The sequence below is a fragment of the Megascapheus bottae genome, chromosome 18 (assembly GCF_031878675.1).
Source record: "Megascapheus bottae isolate mThoBot1 chromosome 18, mThoBot2.hap1, whole genome shotgun sequence".
In the NCBI taxonomy this organism is placed as follows: domain Eukaryota; kingdom Metazoa; phylum Chordata; class Mammalia; order Rodentia; family Geomyidae; genus Megascapheus; species Megascapheus bottae.
The window spans coordinates 40,655,888-40,679,472 of NC_143526.1; the positions used below are offsets into that span (position 1 = coordinate 40,655,888).

The window sequence follows — 23,585 nt, forward strand, 5'->3', positions numbered from 1 at the left end:
CAGGCCTGGCTCAGCAAGTCCTCTTCCAGCCGGGGAAGCCGCACCAGCGACCACCTCCTCCCTCGTGCCAATGCCAGCTTCTCCGTGGCTTCCTAGGGCAGGGCCTGGCAAGCAGCAATCATTCAATAAATGCCTCTTGGAATGATGAAATGATGGAGGGAGGGAGGGAGGGAGGGAGGGAGGGAGGGAGGGAGGGAGGGAAGAAAGGAAGGAAGGAAGGAACTGATCTGGGCAAGTTCTAGAGTGGCCTGGCTTCTGACCTGGATCAAGAGGTGGCAGCAGTAAGTGTATGTGTCACTGCCCCACCTCTGCCCAGCAGCCACATCTGTCCCCATCTGTCCTTCCCGAGCCCAGCTCTGGAAGCCGACTGGAGGCCTGCGCCATCTGTGACACATGGGTGCCCTCTGCTGGCCGCAGCGGGAACACAGGCCTGGACCAATTGCAAGGAACTAGGGCTGGGGCTTGAACTCAGGGGTTGGGCCTCTTTGTGCTCAAGGCTAGCGCTCCACCACTGGAGCCACGGTGCTACCTCTAGTTTTTGAGTGGTTAGTTGGAGATAAAGAGTCTCATGGGGACTTTCCTGCCCTGGCTAGCTTTGAACCAAAATCCTCTGCTCTCAGTCGCAAGGGTTCCGAGCGGGAGCTGCTGGCGTTGGGTGTTTCCGCTCTGCCAGCAGTGAAATGAGGCAAGGATTTCAGCTAGATGAGTACCTGTGCACTGGATCCCGAAAGGCACGGCGACCAAGGATCCAGCCCAGGGTCGTGCAGCTCTCCCACCTGGCTGGCCAGGAGAGCACACACCCTTCCACCCTATTGTTATTTATGTGTTTGATGTTGGTACTGAGGCTGGAATTCGGGGCCCTGGCCCTCTCCCCTATCTTTTTCTGCCCAAGGCTGGCACTCTCCCACTTGAGCCACACACAGCTCCACCGGTGGCTTTTTGTTTGTGAATTGGAAATAAGAATCCCACAACTTTTCTGCCTTAACTAGCTTCGAACTGTGATCCTCAGGTCTCAGCCTCTGAGTTTCTAGGATTATAGGCATGAACCGCTGGCATCTACAGCGCGTATTGATTACCTACGGTGCGCCAGACGGTGAGACTGGGGCAAAGCCACAGGCCTTGCCCCTGTCGGCCTCCAGCTGGGGCGGGATGGGTGGGGTGGAAGGGCAGATACCATTAAGCAGGTGTTTATCAGTTGTGATAGAGCCCCGGTGATAAGCCCGAGCTCTGCCTTCCTCTGCATGGCAGGCCCTGGGGACGTGAGGGACAGCCACATGCGCGTTTGCACTGCCTTACCTGGCCTTCACTTCCAGACAATGGTTTTTGCCTCAAATGCGTCTGGGAGGTGACTGTGTCACAGGAAGCAGCGTCAAGGGCGGATCCTGGGGGTGGGGTGACGTCATGGTCTCTGGGCCACTGCCCTGGTCATCCTGATCCCTTAAGAGGCACTTAAGTCTGCCTCAGGGACCCCAAGATAACAGCAGCCCAAGGCTGTGGAGAGAAAGTGCACCTGTGGCCCCGATCCGCACCTGGGGGAGTGGGCAGCTGGGATGCCTGTGCTGCAGGGGACGACCCACCCACCCTCCCGGCTGCCGGCAGTGTGGACAGGAATGGAGCTGGGGTGCGGGGCAGCCAGGTAACCTGGAATCCCTGAAACCCTAACAGGTAACCTGTAAGGCCTGTAACCCTAGCTACTCAGGAGGCTGAGATAGGATTGCAGTTCAAAGCCAGCCTAGGCAGGAAAGTCGTGAGACTTCAATGAACCAGCAGAATGCGAGGGGAGCTGTGGCTCAAGTGGTAGAGCACTGGCCTCGAGGAGGGAAAAAGCCAAGTGAGAAGGCAAGGACCTGAATCCAAGCCCAGGACCGGCACAGCAAAGCAGTTATGGGCAAGACTCTGGCAAGCTAGAACAGTGCCTGCCATGTGCCTCGGTTTTGGTCAGAGTGGAGGCCACTTGCAGCCTCCTAAGAGGTTGAAAATGTCCCCACGGAGCCACAAGTTGATCTGCCTTCTAGTGCCACAGGCCACCACAGCTGCTGTACCAAACCACGTCAGAAGCACTTGATTTTCAGTGGTTTTGCAGGACCACACCTGTAACCCTGGCTGCTCAGGAGGCTGAGAGCTGGAGGACTCTGGTTGAGGCCAATCAAAGCCACTGTGCAGTGATTACTGGTACCCCAGAATGGGCAGGGCTGTTTTCCAGTGGCAATGCACTCTAGGTTGTGGCTTCAGTGGGGACAGAGGCCACCTGTGTGTCTGCTGTGTCTCCACCTTCAACAATAAGGTCCTGGCAGAGGCCTCCTCATCCCAGTTCTCTGAGTCCTGGGGACAGTCCCGAGGGCTGGGGCCCCAGGGACAGGCGGTGAGTCAGCAGCAGGGCAGTGAAGGTGCCACATCCCGGAGCCCCTGGAGCAGCCTGTGAGCACTGTCCAGTAGGTTGCCAGCGGTTTTGAAGTCACCTGCCAGGCGCTGAGCAGGTGAGGGGGGGCTCAACGCCAGTTTCTCTCCCCAGGCAGAGCTCAGCCTGGAAGCAAGGGGGTGGCGGGGGGGGGGGTCTGCTCCCCCCAGGTCCAGGGCATGTCCACAGCTGGAAACTCACTCCTGGGTGATACTGCTAGGGATGGTCCCCAGACGACGCAGTGGGTGGAAGTGCCCAAACCAGTTAGGAGACAGCTTTGCTCCCAAGGCTAACCAATCATCCTGCCAGTGAAGAGCTCCCAGGCCCCCCCCCCCCACTGTTCTGGGGCTTGAACTCAGGGCCTGAGCACTGTCCTAGAGCTCTACTTGAATCCCAGCACCACTTCCGGCTTTTTGTATGTATGTGGTACCGAGGAATCGAACCTGGGTCTTCATGCATGCTAGGCAAGCACGCTACCACCAGACCAAATTCCTAGCCCCAAGAGTCTTTTTTAATGGGGGGGAGCAGGGGTTTGGCCTATTGGTAGAGTGCTTGCCTAGCATAAAGTCCTGGGTTTGATTCCTCAGTACCACAGACAGAAAAAGTGGTGCTGTAGCTGAAGTGGTAGAGCTCTAGCCTTGAGAAAGTCTAAGAACAGTGCTCAGGGCCTGGGTACTGTCCTTGAACCTCTTTGTACTCAAGGCTGGAGTTTCACACTACCACTTGAGCCACAGTACCACTTGGGGTCTTTTCTTAATAGTATACTGGAGTCTCGTGGAGTCAGGATCCCGTGGCTCAAGCTGTATCCGAATCTACTCAGGAAGCTGAGAACTAAGGATCATGGTTCAAGGCCAGCCCAGGCGGGAAAGTCCATGAGACTTCCCTGGCTGGAGCTGTGACCTTCAGCTCAGCCTCTGAATTAGCTAGGATTCCAGGCACGGGCACTGGGCACTGGCAGTTTCCTGGACCCTGCATTTGGGACGGATGTCAAGCCCTTCCCTGGAATGGCAGGAGGAAGGAGGCACAGCGTTAGATGTGAAGTCACACTTTATTACTTCCACCCAAGCAACAGGGTGACAGTCCAAGGCCACTGCCGGAACACGGCCGTGCAGCTTCACTCCAGGGTGCTCATCCCAATTCGTAGGTTTCCCGGCCAGATCCGTGCAAAGCAACATCGGCTGCTGCCCAGGAGCCGCAGCGGCCGTGTCGGAGGACGTCACACAACACACACCTTCAGAACACCATGAACTGCCTTTATTTCGGTTCGCATCTGCCCAGCCATTAGTGGTCCTACACAGAAAGGGGGGCTGGGCCCCGCCCCAGGCCCCCGCTGCCCAGCGCCCACCAAGTCGGCAGAGGGTCTCCAGAGCAGCAGTGGAGGAGGGGTCCGCCCAGGCCGGGGCTTCCACTATGAGTCGGGTGGACGCAAGGGGCAGGGCGGGCCTGTGCAAACCTTCAACGTTTCAAAGCCACGCAGCAGGGACTGGGAAGGAGAGGACCGTGTGCTTACAGGGCCTTCTGCGGCCTGTCCCCACCCCAAGGCCTCTGAGCACTGGCAGGTGAGTCACCAGGTACTGTCACCCTCACCGGCTGAGGACAGCAGCAGGGCGGGACAGGACGGGGCGGGGTGGCTCTGGACAGAGGAGGCAGCAGAGGCTAGCCTCCCCTGCGGCTGGGGGTGCGGGAGGGCGAGGAGCTGAGGAGAGGGAGAAAGCGGCACCCTTCAACAACACGGGGAGAGGAGCCGGGAACAGCGCTGAAGTCCCCAGTGAAGGCCCATTTCCGAGGGGTGGAGGGTTACAATCTGCTTTGGCCATGGTGAGGCTGGAGGGGAGGCGGGGCGCTGGGAAAGCAAAGCCCCCACACCATGTGTCCCGCAGGCTGCTGCTACTCTAAAGAGCCGCCATGCTGGAGGGCTGGGGAGCGGGGGACTGGTAGAGACCCTGGGCGTGCCCACATGGAGGAGGAGGGGGGACGGGGAGGGGGAGCATACGCCAGTGTGGCAGCAAGAAGGGATGGGGGACAGAAACAACAGAAAGGGGGAGCATATCTCAGGGGTGTCAGCATGAAGGGTGGGGTGGGGAGGAGTGGGGGGCAGAGCTGGGAGGGACAGGACTGGGGAGGGGGAGCAGGGACCCCAGGCGTCGCAGCAGCAGTGATTGTGTGCCGAGTCTGTTCACAGTTGAGTCTGCTGCGCCCGCCGGTCAGCACGGGGTCGGCACGGGGTCAGCTCGGCTGCCGTCCGGTCCCCGCAAGGACAGTGGTTACATTGACAGATGGTCTGTTATAGCACAACTCATATATTTCAAACGGACAGAATTAGTATCATGTACAGTATCTTAGGATGAACTGCCTCGAGTGGGAGCTTCCTTTCCAGTACTTGGAGGTCTACAGACGGATCTAGAAACTGACTACTGTGGAGGATGGAGGCCCGGAAATCAAGGGGCGGGGCTTTCCTCAACTAGTTGCTGTAACACTGTCCTTCGGGCGGCTGGGGGAGTTTCATGTTTTCTTTAGACATCATTAGGCGCCGGAGCTCTTGCAGGACGACTTTGATGCTATAGGAGTTCTGCCACTTTGCTAGCACAGATATGGCTCTTGGGTCCACCTACAAAGAGGAAACAGAATCCCAGTGAGCCCGGGCTCTCGGCAAAGGCCGCTCCGCCACTGCACCCCCAGAGCCATGCTGCAGCCCTGGGAACCAAGCTGCAGCAGGACCGGAGCTGAGGCCCTGCTGGCCCCAAATGTCAGGAGAAAGGATGGATGAGCCATCTACCCAACAGTGTTCACTGGCTCAGGGGAAAAACACCCCCTTGCCGTGGATGTCGCTATGGCAACCACATATGTCACAGACTGGCTCGGTAAAGCAAGAGCCCTGTGTTCTAGGCCTTCTGCATGTGTGCCCGTGCTGTGGCACCTGTGCCTAGGCACTGTCCCTGTCCCCGAGGCTTTCTATGCTCTCGGCTAGTGTCTACTACTTGAGACAATCCTTCACTTCTGGCTATTTTGGTAGTTTACTGGAAATAAGTCTCAAGAACGTTGCTGCGTGAGCTGGCTTTGAACCAGGATCCTCAGATCTCAGCCTCCTGAGTAGTTAGGATTGCAGGTGTGAGCCATTGGTGCCTGGCAAGTCTGAGATTTTGCAGCACATTTTTGGTTAGAGCTGTCCAGCCCATACAAATGAGTTAAACAAGCAGGAGGCATGGGCAAGCATGTTCACCTCCATGTCTCGATTTCCTCATCCTACCTCGGGTGCTGAGAAGACCGAATGAGCTCACATCATAATGACTGTGAGACACAGTAGAGCCAAGCCTGCCTAAGACACAGCCCACCCCCTCCAATGCAGAATGCTCAGGCCCAAAGCCCACGGGAGGGCAGAGCACGGCCAGAGGACAGGGAGGTGGAGACGAAGCCAACTTACCACTCCATTAGAACTATTAACTCCGTTCATATTAATTTTTGTTACAAATCTTACAAAGGGGGGTGCTTCTGGGTATTTAGGTCCACATTCTATTTTAAGGCTGTATATTCGGTTTTCATAAATTGTCTGGAAAAGAAGAAGACAGAGATGTCAGGCATCACAAACAACGAAAACGACAGTGTACGTGACCCACAGGCCATCTGCTTGCACAGCCCCCTGGCCAGGTGGCCACATTGTGGGAGCGCCCCACACCAGGAGAAGGCACCGGGCATGTTTTATGCTCAGCATGGCCACTCGCCCTCCAATGCCACCTCTGGCCAGGGGAACAGGCCCTGCACTAAACGCTAGTCCACGGTCCATAAGCACGGTGGTGAGACAGGGCAGAGTGGGGACCCCTGGTATGCTTCTCTCTTTGCCAGTCATGAAGAATGGCCATTCAGTAGAAGGCCAAGGACTCAGCCTACACGGCAGGAACCCTTAAACCACCAATGGTCTTCTTTGTGGAGAATCATGAAGGTCCAGGAAAACACCCAAGACATCCAGGCTGCTCCTCCTGCTCAGAGCACCCCAGTTCCCCATACCTGAGGACCCTGGATTTAGACTTCCTATCCTACATGAAATCACCCTGTCACTATTTGAGCCTGTACCAGGTTCCAGGGTGACCTGTGCTCCTGAGACCGAATGTGTGGAAACTGCTCTGTGCACAGAGTGACACCTAGTGGCCTCAGAAGGTGGCTTTTGGTCCTTTCATGACAAAGCCAAGGTGGGAAGTCACACACTCTGAACCTACTCCCACAGTCAGCCTTGACAAGCTAACAGGCCCCTGGCCTCCAGGATGACAGCAAGGCTTGGCTAGTGGGTGCCCTCCAGCCAAGATGAAGCTTTGCCCAGACCACCTCTGCTGCTTCCTCCTCCAAGAAGCCAGTGTGCTAGCCGGCGCCGGTGGCTTATGTCTGTATCCCTAATTATTCAGGAAGCTGAAATCTGAGGATCCTGGTTCACAGACAGCCCAAACAGAAAAGTTTATGAGATTTTTTTTTTGGCCAGTCCTGGGGCTTGAACTCAGGGCCTAGGCATTGTCCCTGAGCTTCTTTTGCTCAATCAAGGCTAGCAGTCTACCACTTGAGCAACAACACCGTTTCTGGCCTTTTTTCTATGTATGTGGTACTAAGGAACTGAACCCAGAGATTCACACATGCTAGCAAGCACTCTAGTACTAAGCCACATTCCAAAGCTGTGTGAGACTCTTATCAACCAAAAAACCAGAAGTGGAGCTGTGGCTCAAGCAGCAGAGCTAGTCTTGAGCAAAAAAGACCAGGGACAGTAAGTGCCCAGACCATGAGTTCAAGCCCTAGGATCAGCTCAAAAAGAAAAGAAAGAAAGAAAAAGAAAAAAAAAGTACTTTTAAGCCTGGCGCCAGCGGATCACACCTGTAATCCTAGCTACTCAAGAGGCTGAGATCTGAGGATTAGGGTTCAAAGCCAACCCTGGGCACAAAAAGTCAGTGAGACTCTTATCTCCAATTAATACTCGGAAAACCAGAAGTGGTGCTGTGGCTAAAGTGGTAGAATGAGAGTGGCCCAGAGTTCATGCTCCATGACTGAGGAGAGAAAGAAAGAAAGAAAGAAAGGAAAAAAGAAAGAAAGAAAGAAAGAAAGAAAGGAAGAAAGGAAGAGAGAGAGAGAGAAAAAGAGAGAAAGAAAGAAAGAAAGAAAATACTTTTAAAATGTGAGGGATTCAAGCAGGCTCATTCCTGTAATCCTCACTCAGGTCCTGAGTTCAAGCCCAGGACTGGCAAAAACAAAGAGAAAAAAAAGTGAGGGATTTCACCAAACTGCACTCTAGGTACATATGAAAATGCTACAGTGCGGGGCCGGGAGTTTGGCCTAGTGGTAGAGTGCTTGCCTAGCATGCACAAAGGTCCGGGTTCGATTCCTCGGTACCACATACATACAAAAAAGCCGGAGTGGTGCTGAGGCTCAAGTGGTAGAGCTCTAGCCTTGAGAAAGTCTAAGGACAGTGCTCAGGCCCTGAGCTCAAGCCCAGGACTGGCAAAAAAAAAACACAAAAAAAACAAAAAAACAAAAAAAAAGAAAATGCTACAGTGCAATCCCTTTGTGCAATACACACACACACACACACACACACACACACACACACACACACACACACACACACACGTTGGGTCATGGGTCATTCTGCAATCCCAGCTCTTGGAACAGATAGGGAAGATCTCAAAGAGAGAAAGTTAACGAGACCCCGTCTCAACAATAAATGCTTAGTGTGATAGTGTGCCTGTGGTATTATACACAGTCACAAAGTGCACACAGGCCCTTTGAGAAGCCCTGCGTGGCTTAGACGCAGCCCAGATGTGGGTACAGGTGGGGAAGGACCAGCGGCTAAACAGAAGCCTACTACCCTGGGGCCTAAAGCACTGAACTCAAGGTGTGGGGAGACCAGATGAGGCAGTGTGACACTGGAAGTTGCTGCGGGCTGGAGGCCACCGCTGTACCTCGGCAGAAGGCAAAGAGAGGGGCTGGCCATCCTTTGCACGCCTTTATGCAGTGTGGCATCCTAGCAGCCACTGGGCTCCACTACCGCCAGGCCGCCCTGATCACTCTTCCTTTACTCAACCTCAGCCATACCCACCTCCCACAGCCTGACTCCTGAAGTAAACATACAAGGGAAGCGGCCTGCCTTCACACACTGCCCTGTCCTCCTGCTGGGATGCCCCAGTCAGGCTGTCAATCATCTCACTTCCCCGCCCAGCCCCAGCCCAGGGTGTAGTGGCAGAGCAGGGAAACACACTGGGGGTGAGGCGCAGGGCCCTGTGGGAGGGAGAGGGTCTTTCTGCCCCACTTCTACCTGAGCAGCCTCAGCATGGAGTGACTAGCTTGGCACTGTGTTGGCAAGAAAAGAGCTGCTTCTCTAGGAGTCACCTGTATGCCTGGGCTCCCTGAAGGGGGGGCTATCTGCCAAGACTTGGGAACCATCCAGGCAGCAACAGACCAACTGATAAAGACAGATACATGTGCATGCAACAATAGAATATTATTTGGCTATAAACAAGAAAAGCTACCCTCCTTCTAGTTGTACTAACAAAGATAAACAGGGAGGCATGACACAAAATGACAACTACTCCATGGTCTTATTCCCATGTGCAATCTAAAGGCTGAATTCAGAAACAGTAAAACAAAAACAAAAAAACCATGCCTGCAAGCCAGACCCCAGGCCACAGAGTCTAAGCTTGCACTTGTAGGAGACTAACAGGCGGGCTGTGCAGTACCACTGACTGGCAGTTAGCACTAGATCACTCATGGGAAATCTATCCTTGGCAGCCATGGTGTGATGAGTGCCAAGGTTAGGAAGCTGACTGTAGACGCCTAGACGCACACCATTAAACAATACACATGAACACACAGCGAGCCACACCTTTATCACTACTGCTGCCATGACAACTCTGGAGGACCTGGGGAAGACTTCACGCTGGCCACTGCACACGCACTGGCACGGCCTCTTAGCTCAAAGAGAATGAGCTGGGAATGTGGCTTCATGGTAGAGTGCTGAATTCAATTCCTCAGGACCACATAAACAGAAAAAGCCAGAAGTGGTGCTGTGACTCAAGTGGCAGAATGCTAACCTTGAGCAAAAGCAGCTCAGGGACAGTGCCTAGGCCAGGCACTTAAACTCAGGGCCTGAGCACTGACCTTCGACTTTCTCAAGGCTAGAGCTCTGCCACTTGAGCCACAGCACCACTTCCAGCTTTTTCTTTGTATATGGTACCAAGGAACTGAACCTGGGTCTTCATGCATGCAAGCACTGTACCACTAGATCAAACTCACAGCCCCAAAACAATGTTTAAAAAAAAAAAAAAAAGCCCAGGTAGAGCCAGATGTGGTGGTTCATGACTGTAATCCTAGCTACTCAGGAGGCTGAGATCTGAGGATTGTGGTTCAAAGCCAGCCCAGGCACTAAAGTCCATAAGACTCTTATCTCCACTAGAAAATTAACCACCAGAAAAATGGGAAGTGGTGCTATGGCTCAAGGGGCAGGGCAGTAGTCTTGAGCTGAAGAGCTTAGGGACAGTGTCCAGCCCCCCCCCCCCCAAAAAAGGAGGGATCACAGCTCAAAGCCAGCCCAGGGGGGTGGCACCGAAAGTCCCAGGAACTCTTATCTAATTAACCACCACTGTGGCTCAAAGAGGTAGAGTGCTAGCCTGGAGCTGAAGAGCTCAGGGACAATGTTCAAGTCCCAGGACTGGCAAAACAAACAAACAAACAAATAAAACCATCCTGGGAATAGTTACTTAGCTACTTAAGAAGCTGAGACCTGCGGTTTGACGAAAGCCTGGGAAGACAAGGTTGAGAGAATATCTCCAATTAGCAAGCAAAATATTATGCTGGAGGCATGGTTCAAGTGGTAAGTGCCAATCATAAGCAATAAGCCAAACAAAAAGCTCAAGGCCCTGAGTTCATGTGTAGGTACCAGCGTATGTACACACACATGTGCACACACGCATATCTCCAGTAATGAATAAATCAACACTTTTTACCCTGCAGAGAATACAGATGCTGTAAGGTGAGCTGTGCTATATAAAGGCGACATGACAAACCCCACACTGCACTCTTCCATCCAGCACGGTGCGAGGGGCAGATTGACCCCATCCTCAAAGCAGACCAGAGGCTCCACTTCTGGAGGGGTTGGGAGTGCCATTAATGCGGCCGTTCCTCCTGGGGGTGATGAAATATTGCGGAACGAGCGAGGGGGAGGTGATTATCCTAAGCCAGGTGTGCTAGGACATGGCTTCAGCCCCATGCGCAGGAGGCCCAAATCAAGCTCAACTACTTACTGAGATCCTGTCTCAATAAAACAGCCGCTTGGTGGCAAAACACGTGACTGGCCTGTGCAAACACAAAGCTCTGGATTCCAACTATAGCACTATAAAACAAAACAAAACAAAACAAAAAGACATCCTAGAATCTGAAATTACATTTAATAAAACTCTTGGGCCGGGAGCGTAACCTAGCAGTAGAGCGCTTGCCTAGCATGCATGAAACCCTAGGTCTGATTACTCGGTACCACATACTCAGAAAAAGTTGGAAATGGCACTGAGGCTCATGTGGCAGAGCACTAGCCTTGAGCAAAAAAAAAAAGGCGTCCAAGGACAGTGCCTAGGCACTGAGTTCAAGTCTCAGGACTGGCAAAAAAAAAAATACCTGATATATCAGATATATTTGTATTTGGTTATCTGAAATTGGATAGGGAACGGGGGGGGGGGGGTGGGAAACAAGATGAGGGGTGGGGGAGGAGGGAAGGGAAATGGGGACCAAGACATGTGAAAGGGTATCAATGTATGGGAATTAATGCACCATTTATCTGGCAAATATCATGTAACCCTTCTATTAATTACAATAAAAATATAAAATAAATAAATAAATAAAGCTCTTATTAAAAAAAAAAACAGAGCTGGGCACAGTGGCTCACGCCTGTAATCCTAGCTACTCAGGAGGCTGAGATCTGAGGATCAAGGTTCAAAGTCAGCCCAGGCATAAAAGGACCTGAGACTCTTATCTCCAATTAACCTCTAGAAAATGGGAAGCGGGGCTTGGCTCATGGGTAGGGCAGTAGTCTTGAGCTGAAAAGCTCAGGGACAACTAGTCCAAATTCAAGCCCCATGACCCACAAAACAAAACAAAACAAAACAAACCACCACCACCAACAACAACAACAAAAAAAGAGTTGACTCACACCTATAATCCTAGCTACTCAGGGCAGGACATTCCATCTCCAAATTATTAAGCACAAATCAGGGTGGGGGGTGGGAGGTGTGACTCAAATGGTAGAGCACCACCCAAGCAAGTGAAAGCTGACGGCATGAATAAGGTCCTGAGTTCAAACCCCAAAGCCACATAACAACGCCCCCCCCCCCATCCAGATTTGAGCCAGGCACAGTACATTCCTACTACATATGTACATTCCTGTAATCCCAGCATTTGGAAAGCAAAAGTAGCAGCAGTAGGAGCCCTAATTCAAGGCCGGCCTGGACTTCAAATCAAGACCCCATCTCAAAACAAAACAGACGTGAGCTAGAATGACAGCTCAGAGGCAGAGGTTGCCTGGCATGCACGAGATCTTTTTTGGGGGCTTGAACTCAGGGCCTAAGCACTGTCCTTGAGTTTTCTCAAGGCTAGCGCTCTACCACTTGAGCCACAGCAACAGTTTCAGTGCCACACTCCAGGCAGGCCCTGCACAAGATCTTGTAATTCCTAGCAACACACAAACTAACTCTATCTCCTTCCCCCCTCCCGCCTCCCCGCCTAAAAACCAAACCAAACCAAAAAACCAGATATGAGAAGTGCCTTCCCATCAGGACCTTAACCTTGTTAAGAGATATACAGAGGCTGTTTTAGGTAGACAAGGTTTCTCTCTCTCTCTCTCCCTCCCTGTCTTTATTCCAGCCCTGGGGTTTGAACTCAGGGCCTTAGCACTGTCCTTGGACTTTATCAAGGCTAGCGCTCTACCACTTGAGCCACCACCACTTCTGGCTTTTTCTATGTATGTGGTATTGAGGAATCGGACCCAGGTCTTCGTGCATGCTAGGCAAGCACTCTACCACTAGGCCAAACTCCCAGCTCTGACAAGAAGATTTCTAACATACTCAAAGGCTCACTGTTCTGGATTTTAAATTCACAATCTGTGGCATTTCATGCACTCACAACATGGCATAATGGCTGGTTAGTGATTTGCTAATACCTGTCCCATCCTCAGTTTCTTCCAGATGTTGGGGCAGGTGAGGGTGGGGTCAGGAGGAAGAGGCGTTCTCACCCTCAAGAAACCAAAAGGTAATTCTCTTAGGAAGAAAACCTTTAGAGTCAGCAAAGGAAATAGTCTACGTAAAGGAGGCCACTGGTATTGAACTGATACACAACAACCCAGTTTTCACAGGAAAGAAAGGATCAAAAACAGAACCCACCACCATCACACAAACCTACTGGGCAGCCGAAGTGACCTAAACAACATGGAAAAGCAAAAGCCACACCTATAATCTCACCTCTAACCAACCATCCAGGCTCGAGGTGTGGCTCAAGTGGTAGAGTATCAGCTAAGCCGGCTGTGTAAGCACCACCACAGAAAAAGGCACAAGCAGTCAAAGGGCATGTGAGATCTGACACCATCTTGATGGGCACAATGGAGCCCAAGACTGTATTGCTGGACCACACTCTGCACTAGCCAGCAACCCCAGGAAGGAACAAAGCTTGTTAGACCGGAAGCAAGTGTGCCCCCAGGCAGGGTCTCCCATGCTACAAGTTCACCCAGGAATCTCCCCTGTGGCCTGTGGGTCATTCCACAATGGTGACAGGAAAGCATAGCCACAATTTGCTTGTAAAGCCGGCAGTGTGCCGAGGTGAGCTAGAACACCGTGCTGGCTACGTGACACTGGGCAAGTGAGCACACTCTAGTCTGCCTTTCATCTGTCACAGGGAATGCTGGGACCCAGCAGAACGCCAGTGACAGGACACTGTGGGAAGCAAGTGACACTTCCTGGGGCCAGCAGGCTGACCGCTGTAGGCCCTGGCTGCAGTGAGTTGGGACACTACGAAAGAGTGGACAGAGAACACAGGGCGCAGCCATCCTCTTCAGGTTCATTCACCTTGTGCCTGGTGGCAGCTCTGCCAGCCCCTGGCCCCTGCCTGCACCTGGCACTCAGGTGATGGGTTGCCTAGCTTTGCTCTAAACTACACTGAGGGCACAGTGGCCTTGGGCCGTGGTCTACACGGTCATGGAATTTCACAGAGAGTCTTCACGGGCAGGTTGCTTACCATTCGAGGCCTTAAACAGCATCAGAGGAGGCTCAAATACACACAGTGAAAGTGCTCAAACAGAGCAGGCACATGTGGGAAAGTATAGCATGGGTGTGTCCGGGACAGGCGCCCAGGGTAAAGGAGGCACAGTGCATGTAAGACATTGACATTTATAGCCGCAGCTCGACGCTTACTCTTGGAGGCCCAATTATCATCCCTGTCCATCTGGTAAGGGTCATGTCTTCGTCATCTTCCAGACCCCAGCTAACTGTGCCATCTCCTACTCCCTTCTGGCCTTCTTCCAGTTCTTCCAACAGGCGGAAATTACGAGGGACTTTTACTCCTAAAATAAATGGAAAGAAATTAAAGATGCTGGCAACTCCAAGAAACTCCACAGCCCAGAGCTAGCTGCTGGGTATGGCATCTGAGACCATGCCACAGTGTACACACCAACACTGTGCTGCCCACAAAGCTTCGAGAAGTGGCCAGAGCATTCCACCATGAAGTGTCCCCACGCCGCAGGCTGCTTGGCTCAGCTTGTGTGATACCTGCCACCATCGCTGTGCCCTGGAGCAGGGCTCTTTCTAGTATATTTCTGAGTACCCACATCTGAGGCATAGACAGATACGGCAGACAGATGCTCACGAAAGCAAGGCAGGAATATGCAGTCCAACTGCAGGTCACAAAACTCAGTTTGGTCGAGAGCCTGGCCCTGGGTTGTAGGAACATAGGAGGCCACTTTCTCCTGGGTCTGGGCATCGGACACCATTCCTAGTCACTCTGCTGGCCTCCCACTTCCCTGGCACCTGCACCACACTCTATGTATCCTGATGGGCTACCAGCTCACCTGGCCTCATGCCAAGTCCCCTCTGGGCAGGCTCTAGAAGCAAGCAGGATGCAGCACAGGATGCAGGGGAGGGTGACTGAGCACATTAATCCAATGGGAATAGATCTGACCCTTCTCTGGCACTAAGAGACAGTGCCTGCCTCATGGAGTACTACAGTGCATCATGGGAGTGGGGGAGGTGCAGCAGCGAGGCCTAGAGAGCCAGGAGGGAGGGGGTGTGTTACAATGGGACGGAGGGAGTGGGCCTGAGGTGGGGACAACAGCAGGAAGGATGCTATGGTACATGACATGACATAAGGCAGAAGCAGATCAGGAATTCTGTGTTTTCCAAGTGACAGGAGCTACTGCAGCCTTTTTTTTTTTTTTTTTTTTTTTGGGTGGGTCATGGGCTTGAACTTGGCTTGGGTGCTGTCCCTGAGCTCTTTCTTCAGCTCAAGACTACGGCTCTACCCCTGGGCCTGGGCATTGTCCCTGAGCTCTTCAGCTCAAGGCTACCACCCTACCCTTGAGCCAAGCCCCACTTCCAGTTTTCTGTAGGTTATTTGGAGATAAGAGTCTCAGGTCCTTTTGTGCAGGCTGGCTTTGAACTTTGATCCTCAGATCTCAGCCTCCAGAGTAGCTAGGATGACAGGCGTGAGCCACCACGCCCAGCTTGCTTGCTACTGGAGTTTTGAACCAAGTTTCACAACTCAGGGTCCCTTGGCCTTTGGTATGCAGTGTGGACAGTGCAGGATGGACAGCCAGGCAAAGCAGCCACAGTAATTCAAAAGTCAAGGCAGGTTGAGCCAGGTGGCTAGTGGTAATGGTGATAGATGTGCATGGCACCAAATGTCTCAGAGGTCTAAGTCCACAGGCTGTGCAGACAGGGGCCTACCAAATGGAACAGTGGCAGCTGAAGTGATAAAGCTAAGGGACACCATCCAGGCTATGAGTTCAAGCCCCAGTACTGACACCTAAAAAGGTAGAGGGAAGAGACAGGTCACAGTAAAGGTTATAGTAGCTCCACAAATATGCACGCATACTTTACAAACGAAGTATATGCATAGTTTAGAGAAATCTAAAATCTAAGTCGGGCCCTGGTGGCTCATGCCTGGAATCGTAGCTACTCAGGAAGCTGAGATCTGAAGACTGTGGTTCAAAACCAGTCTGAGCAGGAAAGGCCATGAGGCTCTTTATCTCCAGCCACCAGAAAACTGGAAGTGGAGCTGTGACTCAGTGGTAGAGTGCTGCTTTGAGCGAAAGAGCTCAGAGACAGCACTCAGGCCGAGTTCAAGCCCTATGACTACACCCACATAACATCCGCATATGTGCAGGCACACATGCATACATGCATACACATGCGCGTGCGCGCGTGCGCGCGCACACACACACACACACACACAGAGAAAACTTAGCTTCGTATGGAAAGTTAAGAACACTGACATGCACAATCTAGGCAAGTGCTCCACCATTTCCCCATCCCCATGTCCACCTCTTCCTAGCAACTTAGCTGAGTGCAGTCACACAGGGCCACCAGCCTTGCCTGTGCTTGTGACAAGGAGAGTAACTGAGGTAAGGCAGGCCTGGAGTGCACTGGGGCTTCTTGCTGACAAGCTGCATGTGTGCTACTGAGCTTCTCTGCCAGCTGTCTCATCCAGCAGAAAACTGAACACAAGCAAACCCTCCTTTACCAGCCTGTACCTTCACGCCCCAGTCCTCAGAGCCACAGAGCTCAAGGCCCAGCAGCCTCCTGGCCATTCACCACCCTCACCCATTCACTCTAGCTACTCATGCCAGAGAACCCCATCCTATCCCTGGCCATGAATGAGTGTGTCTGTTCTCCTGGGCCACCTCCCTGGCTTCCTGTGTTATAACTCCAGACCTTGGACACTGGGTTCAGGGTCTCAACCTGTCCATGGGGGGTAGGGGGTGTCACAATCCATTTGCAGTCAGGTACAGTAATGACAGGTTTGCTCCAGCCCTTCTCCAGAGGAAGCATGGGCCTGTCTCACACCCACTTCAACACGAGCACATCAAGATCACACCAGGGTTCCTGCAGGCCTTGGGTGGCACAGCTCTCCTGGCCTGTCTCAGTCCCCACTCTCACTGTAGCAAGGCATAACCCGCCCCCCCCACCAACACACACACCTCTTGGCCCTGCTTGGCCAGTCATTTCTAAAGATCCTGCTTTGCTGCAACCCCTAGCCATGCCAGAATTTCCAAGTCTTGCAGCTCTTAAGATCCAAACATGATTCCTTCCACAGCCACCAGCTACGTCCCCTCAACTCTGCTCACCACTTACCTCTCACCTTGGGCATCTCCTCCCTCCTGATCAGCTGACCAAGGACAGATTCCACCTGTTTCACTCACTGCCACATGAGCAATGACCCACCCATTGAGTCAATGGTGGAAATTAGCCAGGGACATTCCTTCCCAATGGCTGGCCCTCACTGTCACTAAGTCCTACTCTGATTTCTAAAAAGCCAGCTGAAAAGGGAGCTCATAGGGACTATCAAAAGGTTTAGCATGGGGAATAAAGCCCAGGGCTCTTTAACGTTCTTAGCTTGACCCAACCAGAAACCAATAAGCCCCAGGACTGGCCAAAAACAAAACACAAACAACAACAACAACAAAAAAATCCTGGCTTATTACCCAAACGACACCACTATAAAATTAACTTTAACTTGTAAGATCCATTCTAAGCTGGGCGTGGTGGCTCACACCTGCAATCCTAGCTACTCAGGAGGATGAGATCTGAGGACTGTGGTTCACAGACAGACCAGGAAGAGAAGTCCATGAAATTCTCCAATAACTACTCAGAAAAAGCCAGTAATGGTGCTGTGGCTCAAGTGGTAGAGTACTAGTCTTGGGTACAAAGAGGCTCAAGGACAATACCCACGCCTGGTTTCAATCCACCCCCCCAAAAAACCCCACTCTAAACCACCAGAGAGGCTGAATATGAAGTTAGTATATCAACACTTTCTCTTTTTTTCTTTTCTTTTGTAGGTCATGGAGCTTGAACTGGCCTGGGCACTGTCCCTGAGCTCTTCAGCTCAAGGTTACCACCCTACCCTTGAGCTAAACCCCACTTCCTGTTTTCTAGAGGTTAAGGTCCTTTTATGTCCGGGCTGGCTTTGAACCTTGATCCTCAGATCTCACCCTTCTGAGTAGCTAGGATTACAGGTGTGAGCCATCACACCAGGCTATATCAACACTTTCTTCAAAGCAAAGGATAGTTCTATCTGAAGAGCTCTTAGTTCTGGAATTTCAGATTGGTGTCCACCGAGAGACATAAATCTAGGTATGGATGGAGCTGAAGATCTGCTGGTCTAAGGATAAATTAGTCACAGCCAAATGGGAGAAGGGAAATTGAAAATCATGACAGCTCAATCCAGGAATAATGAAGTCCACCTATGTCAAAGAACAGAAGCAGAGTTGATCACAAAGCCCCATACCAGGAGCCTACTGGTAGAGTGCTTGCCTAGCATGCACAAAGACCCAGGCTCGATTCCTTGGTACCACATGCAAAGAAGCTGGCCTTGAGAAAGCCCAGGCCCTGAATTCAAGCCCAGGACTGGCAAAAAAAAAAAAAAAGCTCCCTATCAGCATGTCTTACTCCTCTTAACCCAAATGTTGAGATTCTTGACTCCCTGTGTCTCTGACGCTGAAACAAGCTGGAAGAATAATGTAAAATGCAGCCCAGGGAAACCAAACTCATATCAAGCCTGCAAAGCTAGGGGAGCTACAAGTTCTGTTCTGTTTTTAATCCCTAGCAGTGTACAGGAAGACTATCCAACAATAAGTGCAACTAAATAGGCTGTGACTATTAAATTAACTATGGACCAGGAATCACTGGCTCATTTCTATAATCCTAGATACTCAGGAAACAGAGATTGAGGATTGTGGTTCAACGCCAGCCAGGGCAGGAAGTCTACGAGACTGTTATCTCCAAAATTAAGCACCAAAAAGAAGCAGAAGTGAAATTGTGGCTCAAGTGGTAGAGCACTAGCTGTGAGCATTAACCCTCAGTGATGGCATCCAGATCCTGTCCCAGAACCAGTACAAAGAGAGGAGAAAGGGGCTTGGCATTTAGCCTAGTGGTAGAGTGCTCACCTAGCAATCATGAAGACCTGGATTTGTTTTCTTGGTACCACATACATAGAAAAAAGCCGGAAGTGGTGCTGAGGCCGAAGTGGTAGAGCTCTAGCCATGAGAAAGTCCAAGGACAGTGCTCAGGCTCTGAGCTCAAGCCCAGGACTGACCAAAAAAAAAAAGGGGGGGGGGGGCGGGAAGTCAGCCTGTTATTTTCTTGGTTAAATATAAAGCATGTGCAGGATATTACAAAGAAAGCTCTGACAGGTAGGTTCAAAAGGCTGGTCTGATAGTTTTACTCCATGTCTTAATACGATACTTCGATATAACAATCAAAAGCACAGCAACACATTCAAATGTTTGTGGTACAAAAAGGATTTTGAGGGGCTGGGTGCATAGCTTAGTGGTAGAGTGTTCTCCTAGCATGCACAAAGCCTCGGTACCACATATACAGAAAAAGCCACAAGAGGTGCAGTGTGTGGCTCAAGTGGCAGAGCTCTAGCCTTGAGCAAAAAGTATCCAAGGACAGTGCCCAGGTCCTGAGTTCAATCCCCAGGACTGGCAAAAACAAAAAACAAACAAACAAAAAAACGAATTTTGGAAGCTGGAGGTGCACACAAGGACCTAGGTAAGGCAGGATCTCAAGTTTAAGGCCTGTCTGGAATATGCAGCTAGATATTAGCGTCCAAGAAAGGCGGGGAGGGGGAAGTCCTTTAAAACATCTGATAGGGCGGGGTGGTGGCTCACGCCTGTCATCCTAGCTACTCTGGAGGCTGAGACCTGAAGATCAAGATTCAAAGCCAGCCTGGGCACCAAAGGACCTGAAACTTCTGTCTCCAATTAATCTCTAGAAAATGGGAAGTGGGGCTTGGCTCAAAGATAGGGACAGCATCCCCAGGCTGAGTTCAAGCCCCAGCACACACACACACACACACACACACACACACACACACACACCCAAAAAAACAAACATCTGATGGGGAACTCATGGCCACAAAGCAGCAACCTTGGTAACAGGCCCCACGGCACCCTGGCAGAGTCTGTGTCTCCATGCAGCCCAATATGACAACCAACAGCTAGTGAAAAGCTGTGATACCACCAGCATCTCTGCTGGTAGGACAGGTGACCACAGCTAAGAATCACACCTCCTAATGGGGTAGAAGGAAAGGGGATACAGTGAGGTCTCGGACAGAGAGCCCCCATATTTCCTTTACTGAAATGTTTATCTACTCTCAAATTTATATATGTGGCTAAACAAAGGGAGACCTGCAACATTCTGACAGGGATTTTGCTGGGTACAGGGCAGAGAGGAACTGAATGCAGTCCAGTACAAAGCAGACAACCCAGGGAAAACACTAGCAACTTCAAATGGAAACCTGTACCCATGAGGTGAGGCACTCTGGAGGTGAGATGTCAAAATGGCCCTTCTAGGGGCCACCCCTGAAGAAAGGAAACAGTCCTCAGCACAGGGTCCTGCCAGCAGGGGCAGATGGGCCAGACTGTGTGTGCTACTACACGGCAGCAGGACCACAGACAGAACTGATCTTGATGTGGAGAGAGAGGATTTCCAGAGGGACCAGCCAGGCTCTGATATCGTGTCTGCTCCAGAAAATAGAAGGGAAAGGGGCTAGATCACTCTGATGAGCCTGGGCCCTCAGCAATGAGACACAGGGTGATCTGAGTGCTCTTTGGGGTCATGCCTGCAAGACTTGTGCTAGGGTGAGGTGTGGAGGTATGCAGAGACTCCACTATCTCCTGAGAGTGTCAACGGCCAAGGCAGGAGCTGGAAGACACTGACCATCCATACTTGTCCTGGGGCCCCACAGGCCCAGCCCTGAACTCTGGCCTCAAGCTGATCACGTCTCCACAGAAGGACTGTTCCTCATCTTTCCAGCAGGCATCTGCCTCAAAAGGTTCAACAAGAAGTGAGATGACATAGTTAACACAGCAGCCAGCACTCTGTAAGCCACAATGTGCAAGTAAGAGGTCTGAGGACTGGCACATAAATAAGGACCAGAATTTCCTTTATGCAAGACATGCAGAGGTCCCAAGCCCAGCAGGTGTGGGTTATAAGATCATCTGTAAAAAAAACAGACCACGTGCTAGAATGTGGCTTGCTGGTTGTAGGTAGATAGGTAGGTAGGTAGGAAGGTAGGAAGGAAGGAGCTACAACTTCCCTTCCAGTAAGTAGACAGAACATTATCCAAAAGGCCAGGTCTCCCGAAAGGGGTGTTGAGTTGGGTAATGGAACTTTTCATTAAGTTTCCTCTCTCACCAAGACTTACTATGGCACATGCCAAAATCCTCTGGGTCTCTCTCTCCTAGCTAACACCCTGGAGCAGGGAGCCCTGGTTCCTGTGTGACCAATGCTTCTCCCTGGGCACCTGACTCTTCTCTGGGGCACCTCCCATCTCCTGGGTGCTCATTGCGCAGCTGGATGGGGTGGCTGGGAGGCCAGAGGGCTGTTCTGTGTGCTCTTCAGGATAAAGCAGGGGATTTGTGTTTCTCACGACCGGACACTGAAGGGTTACAATTCACCAGAGAAGGAAAAGGAGAGGGAAACAGAGAGGGGGGAGGGGGAGAAGGAAGAGTGGTTTGGAAGTTCCCCTGAAGGTGTAAGGAGATTAGTATCACAAAGAGCAAGACCCATGCCCCAGCTCCAACCCTCTTCTGACTCCCTGCTAGCCACACAGTGAAGCAGACCTCTTAAATCCAGGCCCAAGATAGTTCTGAAAGGAAACAACATCAGTAACTACAGCTTCAGCCTTCTCTGGGATGCTCTTGAATGGGAAGAGAAGCCCACTTCATCTCCATCCATAAGCAAGCTGGCAGTGTGCAGAAGGGGAGCACGCCTATGCAAATTCACACCACGGCAGCCAGCGCTGCCTGCCATGGGGTGCTGGGCGAGAGGGAGGCCTTGGCAGCCAAGGTACTGCGCGAGGTCCTACAGTCCTGGATAAGGCAGGAGGAAGCCACTGGTCATTGCATGGGCATCTTGGTGATGGCAAGGCTTCTCACGAATCCACTTTGTATGGTTTGTGCAGGACTGGTGCAGGTGAAACCACAGCCATGACCACAGACCAAGTTCAGCCTTCTAGAAACTAGAGGGCTCACAGATGAATCAAGCTGATCCTGAGCGTACCACAAAGGCTTCCCAAGAGTCAAGAGAAAAAGGGGCCCAAAGACTCCCTTCAGTTTAATCCACTAAGGACTTTGTGTGTGCATGTATGTATGCATCTACTTATCTAGTCATTCATTCATTTATCCAACACATACCAAAGAATGCTTACTTCACTCCAGTCACTCACTAGTCCAGCAACTTCCCCTGTATTATAAAATCCAAAGCCACACCTCTTCAACTCATCTCCTTAAGAAATCTTCCTCATGCTCAAAGGACTCAGGCCAAGCTACACCCTACCTACCGCAGGACCCCCGCTCTTGACAATGACACTTCTTGTTTGTGACACCTGCTGCAGGGCTGGGCCAATCCATCATCTGTCTTATCAAAAGCCCTCTTCCCTGGACCACCTTTCCAGACTTAAACCCTCAGCAGCTTTCTCCCAGACCTGAATGAAAACTCAAAAGAGCAGGATGGGTTCACTTTCCTTGTTATGTACCACAGACATAATGGCTTTCATTCAGTGTCTATTGAGAACAGACGCAGGTTTCAGGAAGCCCACTTTAAGGCCCCATCAAGTCTGTCTTGTTAGCTCCTGACACCCCCTAAAAGTACTTAGGGAGCACACTCGACTGGCGGGGCCTCAAGAGAAAAGAAGTAGGTAGCTGTTAAACCAGATAGAAGATGCTGACACGACTGTGAACAGGGCTGACTGGACCACCATCCTAACAGTAGCCGCGGCAGACGCTGTGCCCATTCCCGGAGCCCCAACCACAGCTCTGCCTGCTGGGAGTGTCCGGGGCAGGGTCTCCCGGTGAGCTGACTCAGCACCACCGTGTCTGGAACCACAGTTCAAGTCGGGCGTGCAGGCCGGGCTGGGCTCCAGGAAGATCCCGCCGTTTGCGAGGAACCGGCATTCGGCAGCGGGTCACTTCGGGCACTGCATTCCCACCCACTACCGAGGGGCCACATCCGGGAAACGCGGCCCTCCAGGGCCACCAGCCCGCCCCCCACGGACCGCGGCTGAGCGTGCCCAGGGTCCCTGGTCGAGGGGACACACCCTGTGTGGGGTCGGCCCTGCTCGAGACCCGGGCTGCGGGGCGGAGCGGGCCCCCCAGCTCCCCGGGAGGGGGCAGGGAGCGGGGCCGCCCGGTCCCCGGCGCCGCCGGTGTGCGCGGCGGCTTCCACCCCAAGGCCCTCGCCAGGGCGGGCTCGGGTCCCCCTCCGAGAGAGGCCGCCGCGGCCTCGCGCCCCGCGGCCCCCGCCCGGGCCGCCCCGCCGCCCGCCGCCCGCCGGGGCCCCGGCCCGGCCTCCCTCCCGCGCGCCCCCGCCGCGGGGAGGAGCCGCCCGGACCCCGCCTCCCCCCCGCCCGGGCGGCTCTGGAACCTCCGGAGCCGGCGTCCCGGACCCCTCACCCCGGCCCCGCCCGGGCCGCCCGGAGCCCCGGGACCCCGCCGCGCCGCCCCCCGCCCCGGCCCTGCGGCCCCCGCCCGCGCTTCCGGCCGCCGCCGGCTCCTCCCCGCCGGCCTGCCGCGCGGAGCCCGGCCGTCCGAGGCTGGCGCGGGGCCGCCGGCCTCGCTGCAAAGGCATCGGCAGAGGCCGGGTCCCAACCCGGCCCGTGCCCCGCCGGCCCGCCGGGCCCGCCGCCCCCGCTCACCCGAGCCTGTGGTGGCTGCCATCTTGCGTCGCTGTCGTTCGAAGGCCGGCCCCTTCTTCACCCCCCGGCGTCCCCGGGCTGCGGCGCGCACGCGCGTGCGCACGCGCAGACGCCGCCGCCGGCCCCGGACCGGAAGGGGTTTCTCTGCGCGGCCTGAGACCGGAAGCGCCGGCGCGCGCGGGGCCGCGGGGCCGGGACGCCGGGCGGCGGCGGCGGAGGGGCCGGGCGCGCGGGGGCTGGAGAGCCCGGCCCCCTCCGCGGTCCTCCGGGT

The 23,585-nt window shown here is 53.1% G+C and overlaps 1 protein-coding gene across 1 annotated transcript; it reads right to left on the minus strand.

Annotated features, from left to right (window-relative positions):
• Nucleotides 1-4,680: 4,680 nt before the first annotated feature.
• On the minus strand, nucleotides 4,681-23,409 carry Ube2v1 (ubiquitin conjugating enzyme E2 V1). Its single transcript, XM_090352516.1, has 4 exons — nucleotides 23,315-23,409; nucleotides 13,816-13,964; nucleotides 5,820-5,945; nucleotides 4,681-5,006 (listed from the first exon to the last, which is right to left on the minus strand). Exons 1-4 carry the CDS (start codon nucleotides 23,334-23,336, stop codon nucleotides 4,860-4,862), a joined length of 444 nt encoding a protein of 147 aa, XP_090208642.1. The 5' UTR covers nucleotides 23,337-23,409; the 3' UTR covers nucleotides 4,681-4,859.
• Nucleotides 23,410-23,585: the final 176 nt, after the last annotated feature.